Source organism: Octopus sinensis, linkage group LG4, assembly GCF_006345805.1.
Source record: "Octopus sinensis linkage group LG4, ASM634580v1, whole genome shotgun sequence".
In the NCBI taxonomy this organism is placed as follows: Eukaryota; Metazoa; Mollusca; class Cephalopoda; order Octopoda; family Octopodidae; genus Octopus; species Octopus sinensis.
This window is the reverse complement of record NC_043000.1, coordinates 134,115,741-134,129,898: the sequence shown is the minus strand read 5'-3', so window position 1 is coordinate 134,129,898 and position 14,158 is coordinate 134,115,741. Positions and strand designations below refer to the sequence as shown.

At 33.7% G+C, this 14,158-nt stretch overlaps 1 protein-coding gene across 24 annotated transcripts in view; it reads left to right on the top strand.

Moving 5' to 3' along the window:
• The window catches only part of LOC115211100 (rap guanine nucleotide exchange factor 6), a 508,151-nt gene that overhangs the window by 454,373 nt on the left and 39,620 nt on the right, over positions 1–14,158 (top strand). For 18 of the 24 annotated variants that reach the window (XM_036502519.1, XM_036502517.1, XM_036502531.1 and 15 more), the window contains 10 exons: positions 289–523; positions 1,281–1,380; positions 2,272–2,399; positions 3,029–3,112; positions 3,774–3,920; positions 5,244–5,375; positions 6,409–6,508; positions 9,096–9,203; positions 10,496–10,594; positions 11,824–12,045. In XM_036502519.1, coding sequence (XP_036358412.1) covers positions 289–523; positions 1,281–1,380; positions 2,272–2,399; positions 3,029–3,112; positions 3,774–3,920; positions 5,244–5,375; positions 6,409–6,508; positions 9,096–9,203; positions 10,496–10,594; positions 11,824–12,045 — 1,355 coding nt within the window. Of the gene's footprint in view, positions 1–288; positions 524–1,280; positions 1,381–2,271; positions 2,400–3,028; positions 3,113–3,773; positions 3,921–5,243; positions 5,376–6,408; positions 6,509–9,095; positions 9,204–9,990; positions 10,017–10,495; positions 10,595–11,823; positions 12,046–14,158 lie in introns of those variants that run through there. The other 6 variants (XM_029779996.2, XM_036502534.1, XM_036502533.1 and 3 more) reach the window with 4 other exon arrangements.

The following is a 14,158-nucleotide window of genomic DNA, read 5'->3' as shown; positions in this document are numbered from 1 at the left end:
TAATGGTATTTCACCCATTGCTATGTTCTAAGTTCAAATTCCGCTGAGGTCGTTTCGGGATCAATAAAATAAGTACCATCATGTTACTGTAGTCTTCATCTTTTGATCTGCTTGTTTCATATTTGTGGTAAATACCCGTCTTTTATTATCTCTTTACTTTCTAAATTACAGTTGAATCATGTAAGTTCTTCAAAACAAAATACTGTGTGTGCAAGGTGCTAACCATGTCAACTAATCAATGGTACTTTTACTAATTATTTCCATTTTTGTCATTCTTTTGTTTTCTAGATATTACTTGAAAGACAACATAAGTACAGGTACTTTGGTACCTGAAGAAATGATGGGCGAATTAATCAAAGAATCTCAGATTAGCCTGTTACAGCTAAATACCATGGAACTTGCTTCTCAATTGACCCTGTCTGACTTTGAAGTGTTCCGTGAGATTGAACCAACAGAATACATTGATGATATCTTTAAAATAAATTCTAAATTTGGCTGTCATAACATTAGAAGATTTGAAGAAGTAAGTATCTTACACGATATTTCATTTTAAAGTATTGAAGACGCATTAACTTCATCATTGTTTAATGTCTGCTTCTTCATAAAGCGGTGAGGCACCAGGCGAAATGCTTAGTGGTATTTCGCCTGCTGTTACGTTCTGAGTTCAAATTCCGCCGAGGTCAACTTTGCCTTTCATCCTTTCAGGGTTGATAAATCAAGTACCAGTTATGCACTGGGTTGATGTAACCGACTTTGTCTGTCCTTGTTTGTCCCCTCTGTGTTTAGCCCCTTGTGGGCAATAAAGAAATAAGAAACATTGTGCGCTGGGTGAAATGCTTAGTGGTATTTCGTCTATCTTTACATTCTTAATTCAAATTCTGCTGAGGTCGACTTTGCCTTTCATCCTTTCAGGGTCGATAAATTAAGTACCAGTTGCATACTGGGGTCAATGTAATCGGCTGGCCCCCTCCCCCAAAATTTCGGGCTTTGTGCCTAGAGTGGAAAAGAATGTCTATTTTTTCATGCTTGCTTTTGTTGAAGCAAATTTTCTGACCTGATGTCTTTAACTAAATATACATTTCAAAGTTTTCTATTTTTTAAAATCTATTTTTGAAAATCTGAAAAGCTGTATGTGGTGATTGAAACATTAGCTTATGTGGAATTGTGGTACTCAACTTTGCATACAAGACCTGTAGTTTACTTTCTAAAATATATCTTTTGTTACAAACTGCAAATTTGTTCTGATTCGTTAGCTAATATTTTGTTTTGCATTTCTCCAGCTTGCAAACCGGGAAATGTTTTGGGTAGTATCGGAAGTCTGCAGTGAAACCAATCCCGTTAAACGAATGAAAATATTAAAGCATTTCATCAAAATAGCGAGTAAGTTTTCTAAATTTATATCATGAATGCAGAAAATTTGTATTGCTCTCTCCTTGTCTTTCTTTTGTTATTGATGCTGGTAGAATCGTTAGCACATCAGACAAAATACTTTGCAGCATTTCTCCTGGTTCTTTACACACTGAATCCAAATAGCACCAAGTTCAACTTGGCCTTTCATCTTTTCAGGGCCAATTAAATACCAGTCAAATACTGGGGTTGATGTAATTGATTTGTTCCCATCCCTCCTCTCAAAATTGCTGGCCTTGTGCCAAAATTAGAATTATTTTTTCTCTCTCTTCATTCTCTTTCATTTTCTTTTCATTCTCTCTCTCTCCTCTCTCTCTCTCTCTCTCTCTCACTCCTCTGTTTGTCTGTCTCTATCTTATTTACAAATGCTTAATCATATTTCAGCTGAAGATTGTAATGTCAGCATCACAATTTGTGGTGGTAGTGGTGACGACAATCATAACCAGTAACAAGAGATTAAAATTTCTATTTATTTGTATTACAACTCATCATTCAAATAGTAAAACATGCACACACACACACATACACACATTCATATAGGCAGATATACATTTACAATTATTTTCAAACCTACAGTTTCACTTTCATAAATGTACATTGAATCCCATGTAAACAGATCTGACAATGTACACATTTTCAGAATTACACTATTTTCAAATCTGTAATTACATTCACAATACAGACTGGTGGATGATTGCTTCTAATATTTTAAAATCTTAGTGTCATCTAGCTGTTATAGACTCATTGATTATTTGCTAAATCAAATGTCCTATTTTTTTGCAAGTAATTACCATTTCTAATTATTTTAGAAATTCAATCTATATTTCTAGTTTATCTCTGTTAATTACATTTTCTCTTTTCCAGAACATTGCAAAGATTGTAAAAACTTCAATTCTATGTATGCTATCATTGGGGGTCTTGGACATGGTGCAGTATCAAGACTTAGGAACACATGGGATAAACTACCCAATAAATATCAGAAGATGTTTCAGGTAAGAAAGATGAAATATTTAACCCAAGATAATTTTCTTGCAAAATCAATTTGGTTATATTAGATTTCAGTTTTTTTTTTCTTTTTAGTATCTAAATCAACAAACATTGTTTATTTTAAATTACCAAGTTTGCCTGTGTATAAGACATGATGTTTTTAAAAAGTAGAAAAATAAAAAAATCCTTTTAAAATTACTATGTATCTAATGTGACTGTATTATAGGTGAGAGGCTGAGTGTCATAGACTAAGGAGCTGGATAAGCATAAGTCTGCTAGACATAATAATTGCTATTAATAATAATCTATTGAAAACAAGGTGAAATATCACAGTCTGTTACCACTAACATAGAAAAGTTGCTTATGATACATTGGCAGTTATATGAAGGGGCTACATCATCTCATTACACCTCTTCTTCTAGGATGTGTAACCCACGCCTGATATGTGGCTTACATTATTTAATAACTAATACCTTTAAGAAACATGTTAAAAAATTATTTAAATGAAACTTCTTCTAGAAAGCTGAAAGGAATGTTCAACTTTCACCTGTCTAATTAGATGGCTGCAAATACTGCCCCAGCCAACATAGATAAGTGAATAAAGTTAAATAAATCTGATGTTTAAACATTGCAGGATCTACAAGAGTTAATGAATCCTTCACGTAATATGGCCAAGTACAGAACCTTGATTAGTCCTGAAAATACACAACCCCCAATGGTGAGTAAATTGTTAAATATTGAAGTCCCAACATTGATTTTGTTTTAATGCTTTCTATTTTCTTAATGTTTATTTTATCATGCAGTTCTTGCATGTTGCAAACAGCAACTAAAAGCATTAACATTTGTTAGCACATTTGACCATAAAAGACTGCCTCAAAAATTCCCAACCTAGCGTGGAAAGGCTATATAAAAATGATATGTGTGTGTGGTCTTTTACAAGCTAAGAAACTATAGGAATTAGTTGAGGCTAGAATTTTGTGCCCAAAAAATTCTGTAATTTGATACGTGCTTTTGTATGAAATTTGTGACTTTTGAGTAACTCCTTATAGCTTATAAAGATTGTGTATAGTATGGTTTATATATTGAGTTCTCTTTCTTCTATTTGTAAGACTGTGTGTATGTGTTTGTGTATACACAACACATCATCATCATCATCATTTAACGTCCATTGTTCATGCTGGCATGGGTTGGATGGTTTGACCAGAGCTGGTAAGCTGGCAGGCTGCACCAAACTCCAGTTTGATTCAGCATGGTTTTCTACAGCTGGATGCTCTTCCTAACGCCAACCACTCTAAGAGTGTAATGGGTACTTTTATGTATTAGAAATAAGGACATATATATGTTTGTAGTTACTTATATTCTTTATTCTTCTCTTTCAGTTGCCTTTCTTCCCCGTTATCAAGAAAGATCTGACATTTATTCACTTTGGCAATGATTCTATGGTAGATGGCTTAATCAATTTTGAGAAATTGCGTATGATTGCTAAAGAAATCCGCCATATATGTGACATGTGTTCTGCACGATATGTAAGTCTGAAATCTTTGCAAAAGATTTTTCTCAAAGCAGCTAGTCATTTTTGATTTCTAATCTTGGAATACATTAAATCACATAACAGATGATTATCATTCTCTCTTTCTTTTTTTATTATTAAATAAAATTGGTAGAGCTTTGAGCTTGATACCTTATAGTATTACTTTATTCTGAGCACAATTTTCACAAGGTTCAGCTGTACCTTTTGTACTTGAAGGATTAATAAAATTACACTAATCAAGATCAAGTACCAGGGTTGATTTAATTGACTATATCCACCACACTCCCCACCTGTAACATGTGCCCATGCCACAAACCACTCACATGAAGGACACATTAATGCCTTCCTATTTTTATTGTACATTTTGACAGTTACATATGTTTATATTCAAACTTAATACATGCTTTGTTAGAAATCATAGTGCATTTAAGGGTCATGGTACAAGTATTTGCTGGAATGTTCTTATATCTATTTTCATAAGGAGCCTATTGACCTCTTTACTGAAGCTATTATATATCATTTCAGTTGTATCAATTTCATAGTGGATGATGCATACATTTTTTGTCTGCCATGCACATAATGTGGTCCCTACTATTTGACTGACATGATAAAATCTCAATTTCAAACACTGCCACCATCACACACAGTTGTAAATAAAACTTAACTTTAATATCTGGACACAAAATGTTCTCTGATACCCAGTGCTCTCCTACCATCTTCTCTTTTTGTAGAATACAATTGTTTGATCTTAGGTTTATCCATGTGATATGTGATGTTCTTTAAACAGAATACTGGTGTTACAGTCAACAAAGTCTATTACAGCCTACAAAGTCTATTACAGCCTACAAAGTCTGTTACAGCTTACAAAGTCTGTTATAGCTTACAAAGTCTGTTACAGCCTACAAAGTCTATTACAGCCTACAAGGTCTGTTACAGCCTACAAAGTTTGTTACAGCCTACAAAGTCTGTTACAGCCTACAAAGTCTATTACAGCCTACAAAGTCTGTTACAGCCTACAAAGTCTGTTACAGCCTACAAAGTCTGTTACAGCCTACAAAATCTATTACAACCTACAAAGTCTGTTACAGCCTACAAAATCTATTACAACCTACAAAGTCTGTTACAGCCTACAAAGTCTATTACAGCCTACAAAGTCTGTTACAGTCCATACAGCAAAGCCATATGCTACAGGTCTGTTAAATTCTATATGACAAAACATGATATTGCAAATATATTAATGATATTGATATGTCTCTGCTAGTTAAATGAATTTTTAATGTTATTAGTTTTATTATTTGGTATTATTATTATTATCCAGGATGTAAGCAATATGTGTCTGAATGCACACACTGTCTATGGCAGTTCAACTATCTCAGGTGTTGCAACACTTAAAAGAACTAAAAACCGAAGAGGATCAGCAGTGCCGAATGCTAAAAAGATGTATGAGGAGGTAAGTCTTTTTCTTTCTGTTGAGCTCGTCTTTAATTTTGAAAGCAAAGAATTTGTTTTTCAGTTAGTGTTTGTAACATAACATGAAATTTTGATGAGCAGTTGTAATTTAGATCACGTTAACCCTTTGGTGTTCGCATTATTCTGCCAAAATTAATACTTCTTCATCTACATTCATCATCATCATCATCATCATCATCGTTTAACGTCCGTTCTCCATGCTAGCATGGGTTGGACGGTTCGACCGGGGATCTGGGAAGCCAGAAGGCTGCACCAGGCTCCAGTCTTATCTGGCAATGTTTCTACAGCTGGATGCCCTTCCTAACGCCAACCACTCCGTTTTGAATTAATCATGCATTATCTTGTAGCTATGAGATTTTAATGAGGTAGCTGTTAACTTTTTAAAAGATATTGTAGGGTTGGTCTGAGAGACCAGATCTGGCCAGTTTGAACATAAAACAGGCAGAATACTTTTGGCCGGATATGGCAGGTTTAAATGCTAAAGGGTTAAAACAAAGTTTGTTCCATAGAACTAGGGGTGATTTCAGTTAAATTGGTGTCAGAAGGATTAAATCTCTTTTTTTTTTTTTTCTTTCTTGACCATTGTTTGTAGCAAATTTTTCTAAATCCCTTTTAATTAGAACTGCAGTCATTTTAGAAACTTGCCATGAGTCAAAATTTTCGGTTCTTTGACTATAGGTATTCTACATCATCATCATCATCGTCGTTTAACGTCCACTTTCCATGCTAGCATGGGTTGGACGATTTGACTGAGGTCTAGCGAACCAGATGGCTACATCAGGCTTCAATCTTGATCTGGCAGAGTTTCTACAGCTGGATGCCCTTCCTAACACCAACCACTCTGAAAGTGTAGTGGGTGCTTTTACGTGCCACCGGCACGAGGGCCAGTCAGGCAGTACTGGCAATGACCTCGCTTGAATCTTTTACACATGCCACCGGCACAGGTGCCTACATTTAATGTATTTTTGATGACAGTGAAGAAATTATTATTTTCTCTTTTTCTTATTTTCCAGGCTCAGATGATCAAACGTGTTAAATCGTACTTGAATAAAATGCCAGTGATAACTGATGAAGACAAATTGCAGGAGTTGTCCCTTCAGTGTGAACCTCCTCGTAAGTGACTCTTGTCAAACTCCTTGTTTCCAACTCTTTTTTCCTGCTTACCCTTTGTACCATACTCATTACTGTGGGTCGTGTCAGGGTATTTTAGCACTTGTCTAATCTACTGCAATCAGCATATTTCAGTCTGCTGGTCTTCAGGGAAAGATTAAAAATAAATATGTCTGCTCTTGATTAATTTTGACCTATTCCTCAAAGGGTCACCCCGGACTGATCCATATTAGTGTTTCCCCTATTATATGGAAGAGGCACTGCCAGCTTGTGCAGTTGCTGACACAGGTGAGTACATAGTTTTTAATGATTCTGTAGATGTGTCGCACATAAGCTGTAGCCATAGAAATGTGGTACTTTCTCATGGATCATTGGTGCAAGCAATAGCTCTGATTCACCAAGCCTCATCTCTCACATTGCATGCTTCAAAGCCTTTATGTAACTTTGCATGCACAGTAGCACTTCAAACCAAGATGTTTGAATTTCTATTAGTCAAATATGCTTCTGAGAGGATTTATTTTGTAAATTTGGCTATACATTAAAAATTCTTATTCCAAAAGGAAATGTAGTTTCCAATAATTTTTACTTTATCAATTAAACTGATATGAAGGGTTTGATTGAGCTGTCAGACATATAATCATTACCTTGTAGGCATAGGCATGGTTGTGTAGTGAAGAATTTAGCTTTGCAATCACATGGTCCCAAGTCTGATCTCATTGCATGGCACTTTGGACTAATGTCCATTACTGTAGCTTCTGATTGACCAATACCTTTAGAATGAAATTCGCTAGACAGAAACTGTGTGAAAGCCTGTCATATGTATGTATGTGTGTGTGTTTTTGTTAATATCTTTTGTTATATGTTGGCAAACATTGGTGATGACCAGTGTTCTTCAGATATGCTCCACTAAGTTAATAAAGCTCTCTAGGCACTTGCACCATCAGAATTACAGTGAGCCAGTGATAGACCTTTTAGAAACTTGGATCCAATGATGCTGCTTTTCACAAATTGCAATATAAAATAAGTTTGTGCATCATTACTGAAATTCTCATTCACCACTTACCTACAAGGAAAGGAAAGAGGGAGAGAGATAGAGACAGATTGAATAAACAATTTGCGATTCACTTTATTCATGAGTGGTTTTCTTTCTCAGATCAAATACTATCATCTTAAAAATAAATGAGAACTATTATCTTGAGATTTTTCATTATAATTTCTAATAATTTTAATTCTAAGTGTTTTAAATTGTTGGATTTCTCTGCCTATATTTCATGGTAATAGTTTAAGAATGGTGTGCTGCCATAAAATACTTGCTCTGTCACTTTCCATTCTATTTGAACCATCCTAAGGTGGGTAAACAAAATATAGATGTTATGAAAGATAAGCATTTTTGTGAACTTAATTTAATCCTCTGAACTAGGCTTTCAATCTATTTCAGAATGATGTGACATGATGACATATTAAATATTCATGATGAAAGCCACTTCTTCCTCTTTCTCTCTCCTTCCTTTCATTGTGTATGTTTACATTTAGATATGGTCAACTATTTAACTATGCTAAATAGACAAAATGTTGGTTCAGGGTAAATCAAAAAAAAAAATTTATAACTAATGGTATGGAAGTGCTTCTAATTTTGTTAGGGTCTCTATTAAATTTTTAGAGTCTCTACTAAAATGAAATGAAATATGTGGATGGTAAATAACATTTTGGGAAAGATTATGTTGATTCAAGCATTAACAAGCAGGCTATCACTTACATGGTTATAGAGAAATGTCTTTCTTTCACTAAGGATGAATGAAATATTTAATTTTAATAAATAACATGATATATGCTTGTGTCTCTATACACCTGCATACATATGTACTTGTTTATTTTCAAATTAGCTTTTACTGCAGTTACTCACCATTTTTCCCTCCATTTTTTTCTTCTGTTTATTACCTCTTTCTAGCTAGGTGTAAATCTTCGTAGTGTTATCACTTACATTTAGGACAGATATTTCCTATTGTAAAATTGAAAAATTAGTAAATTCATTGATGGACAGGTCATCCTTATAAGTTCCAGTTTTGAGGTATCTGGTTACACAAGAAACTTAATAAAAATGATTAACTTTGAGCATTAGAAAATGTTCCAAAAATCACAATACAGTCTGATTGTAGCAAATAAATTAAAAAAAAATATTTGCTGTCATCAAACCCTTTTCTGTTTATGGAATATTTTCTAAATTGAATAATTACATATAATTGAAAAGTTTTAAGGTTTCTTTATAAGAAAAGAAGATTCAAAATAATTTGATCCATCATATTGTGCAAAAGTATTTCGTATTAGTAATACTTCTTAAATACTAGCACATAATGAATTTGACTTCATTACTTAGTTTATGTATACATCTGGATTTCTTCTTAATTAATTATTCAAATTTTTGAAATAATTTAAAAATATTACTGCATAATTTTTCATTTAGTTATAGTTTTAACTATAAACTCTTGAAGTATAAGAACAGTATTCCTTTTCTTCCAAATTCTAGAAAATTATAAAATTCGTACCAAGTTATTTCTGTGAATACAAGCAGTATTTTTATTATCTATTTCAGCAACACGTCGGAGAGACACTTCTCCTGCGCTCAACGTTGCTAACTCCAGTGGCGTTACAATAAATGCTAATGATGAAAAACGTTCATATCCTGTTGGTCCAAAGTTTGGTATGTTGTGCAGTTTAGAAATTTCTCTACATAATTTTGTTTTCTTGCTTGCTTTCTGAAAATGATTTTTGCTTACATTTTCATTTATATATTTTTTTTTAATGTATTTTATTGTTGTCAATCATGCCTTTGCTCATATTCAAAAATGCATTATTATAATTTGATATCAAATTTCTGTTTGCTAGCTTTCATATATTCAGATATTGTTTGTCATCATTGTTATTGAAAGAAAGAACAGCAACAATAATGCATTGTCTTTCAGACACTGTATTACTGTACCAGTATGGTAACTTTATATTAGCTATAAGAATTTTCTTATATGTGTATTTAGCGTTTATAATTATGTATGTGAATGTGTGTGTATATGCACACACATAATTATAAACTTTAGATTTAATATTTCTTTAGTTGTATTTGCATATGTCTTTAGCAATTTAAATATAATATTTCTTGTAGAAAGTTCAATGAAGAAAGGAATTATGCTATAATTTTATCACCCATTACTTTCGTAGAAACAAGAGCAGTCACCAAATGAACTTAATTAAGAATTGATATAGGCAAGCATGTTATCATGCCACTTCTTTTTGAAATGTAATATACTTTTGTGTCTTGGATCTTAGAAATATTTAAATTGTTTTTGGAAATAAATTTTCAGATTTCTTGGGTCAGTAATCTTAATGAGCAGATTACTTTTCTATTGTGATCTCTTTTCCCTCCCATTTCGTTCAATATATTTTCTCTCCCAAAACTTCATTATAGATATTTTTTTCTTCATTATTAACTTTAGGTTTTGTTTAGGAAATTCTGCTACGTTTCTGTTCCTGACCTACTGAAAAAAACCCCTTTTTCATAGTGAGTTCTCTTTTACCAACATTTAAGTCAGTGTTATTATTTTTTTATCCATACACACGTGTTGAATTTTGCTATTCATCCTTCACAAAATTTCCTTCCTCTCTATTAATAGAATAAGCTTTTCTCACAATTTTTCCCATCTCAAATTTCAATCTTTCTCCTAGTTTTATTTTATATCATTGGTGTAACACACCCTTGGCTGTTGGTTCATTTTGTCTCACCTTTAGACTACATATTATTCACTGCTATATCTTGTTCTGTAGGCTATTTCACTGGTCTCTGTTTTGTTTCCAGCATTTTCATATCCTCTAGAACCACCTCAATGTAGATGTAGGTCTGTTTTCACAGCTCTCCTAAATATTACATCTGCAGGTAGTCCATTTCTTTCATTTTTTTTTTTCCTTCTGATTATTTTGTTGTTTTAAAACTCCTCCATCCAGGTGCTCATCTCATGCATCGCTGTTCCCCTGGGTCTCTAAGTGCTTTGCAATTTCTTCCTGGAATCTACCCTTTTATAAAGGATTCAAAAAGTGATAGCAGTAAGTGTTAATGTCAGCTTTGCTCTCTTACCTCCCCTTGAATTCTGCAGATTCATGGTTGCATCTTTATAGAGCAGTTTCTCCATCTAACAATAAGTGTGTTTTTCATTTGTTTGTTTTTTTCCCCCCATCCAGGTGAGTATTTAATGTTGCTCTTTAATCAGCAATTTTCAACAATCCCCTGTTAGTTAGTTGTCTAGATGTTCTTCAAAGCATCATATTGTCTTTGCATCCTCTTTGAATTCCTAACTTACTAACCAAGATAGTTCTTTTTTCCACTGTCTATATCACTAAACCATCCAAGTTGATTGAACTTTGAAATTCAATTTAAAAAGAAAAAGAAGAAAAAAAACAGAAAAATTTTCTGGATGAAATATTGTCTTGTCAATGTTTTGAGAGTCATGCTTTATGAGAATTATGATCAGACAGTATCTGTTCTTCAATCTGAACTCACAAACTAAAATGTCATTGTGCAACATGTTTCTTCCTCTCTCATTAAACGTGTTCATTCTGCTTCTAAATTTCATTCTCTTCCTGTATATTTTTTACTTAAATTTTTGGTTATGATATTTATTGACTAACATTTGAATCCTGATGTTCTTTTCTTAAAATATAGGAAATTATTTAGGATAGCAAAATAAACTCAAATTTTTTTAAGTGAAAAAACATAAATGTGATAAACTCATTCATAAAAGGCATGATGTATAACGTGTACACACACACAATATATATACACACACTCACAAATATATAATATATATTTATATACACATATATAAGTATATTATTTATATATATGTATATATATATATATGAAATCATTGTAATCACCATTCTAAATATTTATTTCTTGATTCAGCTAATTCTTTAAACTTTCAGAAAGACTGTATAACCAGAGCCAGTTTTATTGCTATGATCTTGTGTAACCCTGATGACTTGACAAACTGAATTCTAAACTTTGTCTTCACAAGTTTTTGCTTGTTTATTTTTTAATTAATTACTCCTTTTTCCTTTCGTCAGTAATTGCTTCTGTCCCTCCCTGTTGTCCCTATGCATGCTCCAACTGAAATGAGCTGACCTGACCTGACCTTTTATGTTGTGCTTACCATGTATCATCTCAGCTACAGGTTGTATGAATAATAGAACCTTTAGCAGCAGGATGTGCAAAAAAAAAAAAAAAAAGAAAAATGCTAGCTCTGTGAATGCATGTTCATTTCTCTTCTTCCTAGGTTCCGAGTCTCCTGAGGCTGTGCGAAAACTCCTGGCTTTATCTAATAAAGTCCGCCCACACAACCCTAAACAACACCATCCCCCCACTCCTATTACTAGTCCTATAACTCCACGACGACCTACCTCACCAAGGCAAACCAGGTCCGTTCCGGTGCTCCTTTCTCACGAGAGTTCTTCTGTCAACAGTATGAGTAATTTAACTCGCAAACCTAGTCGAACGGGTAAGATTGGGTGCAAAACCCACTCTAAGTCTACTACATCTGTCTTTCTCTTTCTGTTGCCTCCAGCAATGCACAAACTTTCAGATGCCAAGAACTTGTGTTGGTTGACAGCTTATTACTACTGTTACCTCTTACTAATATAAACTTCCTCCTTTTAAAGCTTAAGTTTGCCAAACATCGTGTTCTAAGTTGATATATAGAAGCAAAAAATCTTAGCAAAACACTATAAAATTGACTTGGATAAGAAAAAGCTTTTTAAAAAAAATAGCATTTTACAAATACTCTAGACCTTATAAATATGATAGACCAAGTGAATGGAAATTTTTAAGTTAAAGTAAAATTTTTCATTATAAAATTCTGAATGTAGAGTAGTAAAATGGGAATATTGAACTGTTGTAAAACACATTTTCTTTATAATATAAAGTAACAGCGAAATATTGTTTAGACACTATTTGTTGCAATTATATGTAAGTTTATATAAGATTACAATTTAAACTATAGTTACTGTATGCTTGCAATTTGAACTAATCACACATAGATGTTTGTTTTGTCATATTTATGTAGATAAATGCAGGTATAGCTTTAGCCCATGCAGTTCTGGGCTTGATCTTATTGTGTGGCACCATGAGCAAGTGTCTTCTACTAATGCTTCAGGTTGGGCAATTCCTTGCTAGCAAAATTTGGTAGATGAAAACTGTGCAACAGCCTGTTTGTGTGTGCATGCATGCATGCGTGCACACGGGTGTAAAGCTGTGGGTTAAATTGCATGCCTTTATGTCTTAAGATAACTTGGCAATTCAATGGAAATGAATAACATAAGTATTAGACTCAAATAAGCTCTGGGGTTGATCAACTAAAACTCTTAAAGGTGGTCTCCAGGATGGCTGCTGTCTAATGACTTGAGCAAGTAAAATAATAAAGATATCTTGTCTTATTCTATTTAGATTTCTCAACCAGATTACAGGCTTTATAAAATTAAATCTATTTGCCAAGTTTAAAATATGGCAAATTAAATTTTGTAAAAATATATATTGGGTTGGCAACTAAGTCCCCACCAGTTTTTTAAATTAAAATTTTTTAAAAGGTTTAATTAAAAACAACTAATTAATCAGTACTGTATTCACCCTTGTTGTTTACAACTCCTTCCCAACATTCAACAAGATTTTCAATGCCTTGTTGGTAGAAATCATCCGATTTTGACTCGAAAATTGTTCCAATTGATTTCAATTCTGCATTAGTATTGAATGAAACTCTATGCATAGTATTTGAAAGAGATCAAAAGAGGTGGAAATCTGTTGGTGCCAAATCAGGAGAGTACAGCGGGTGTGGCAGCACTTCCCAGCCATGCATTTGAATGGCTTCCTTGGTCATATTGGCGATATGAGGGCAGGCATTGTCATGCAGCAAAAGAACTCCTTGCTGCTGATTAGGTCTTTTCTCTTGAATATCTGTGTTGAGTCATTCCATCTGCTGAACATAGTGTTCCACTTTGACCGTTTGGTTCCGTTCAATCAATTCTTAATGGATAATCCCTTCCCAGTTCCACCATACATCGTTTTACATGGATGAAGATCTTGTTTCACGCGCGGTGTCGCTTGCTTACCGAGCTAAGCCATTCCTTACACTGCTTCATATTGATATACAGGCACCATTTTTTGTCACCAGTAATGATTCAGTAAAGAAATTGTTACTTGTGTCCATGAGTTGAGCGGTGACAAGCAAGTAAACCAGCAGAGATTGTGGCTCGTTGATTTTTGTTGTTGTCACTTAAAGCATGCGGAACCCATGCTCCATACTTCTGAACCTTTCCCATCGAGTGAAGATGCTTCTCTATAGCAGTGTAGGAGCATTCCATTTTCTCTGCCATTTCCCTAGTCATTTGATGAGAATTTTCATGCAAAAGTTGGTTTAATCACTCTTCATCGAACTCACCTGGACGGTTTGAGGTCAAAATTTCCATTTTTGAACTTGGCATACCAATCATGAGCGGTTCTTTCAGCTATGGCATCCTCTCCATACACAGCACAAATGTCATGAGCAACTTTTGCGGCCTTAAGAACCTTAATTAAAAGCAAAAAGAAGGAGGTGTCAAAAATGCTCATTTTTCTTAACT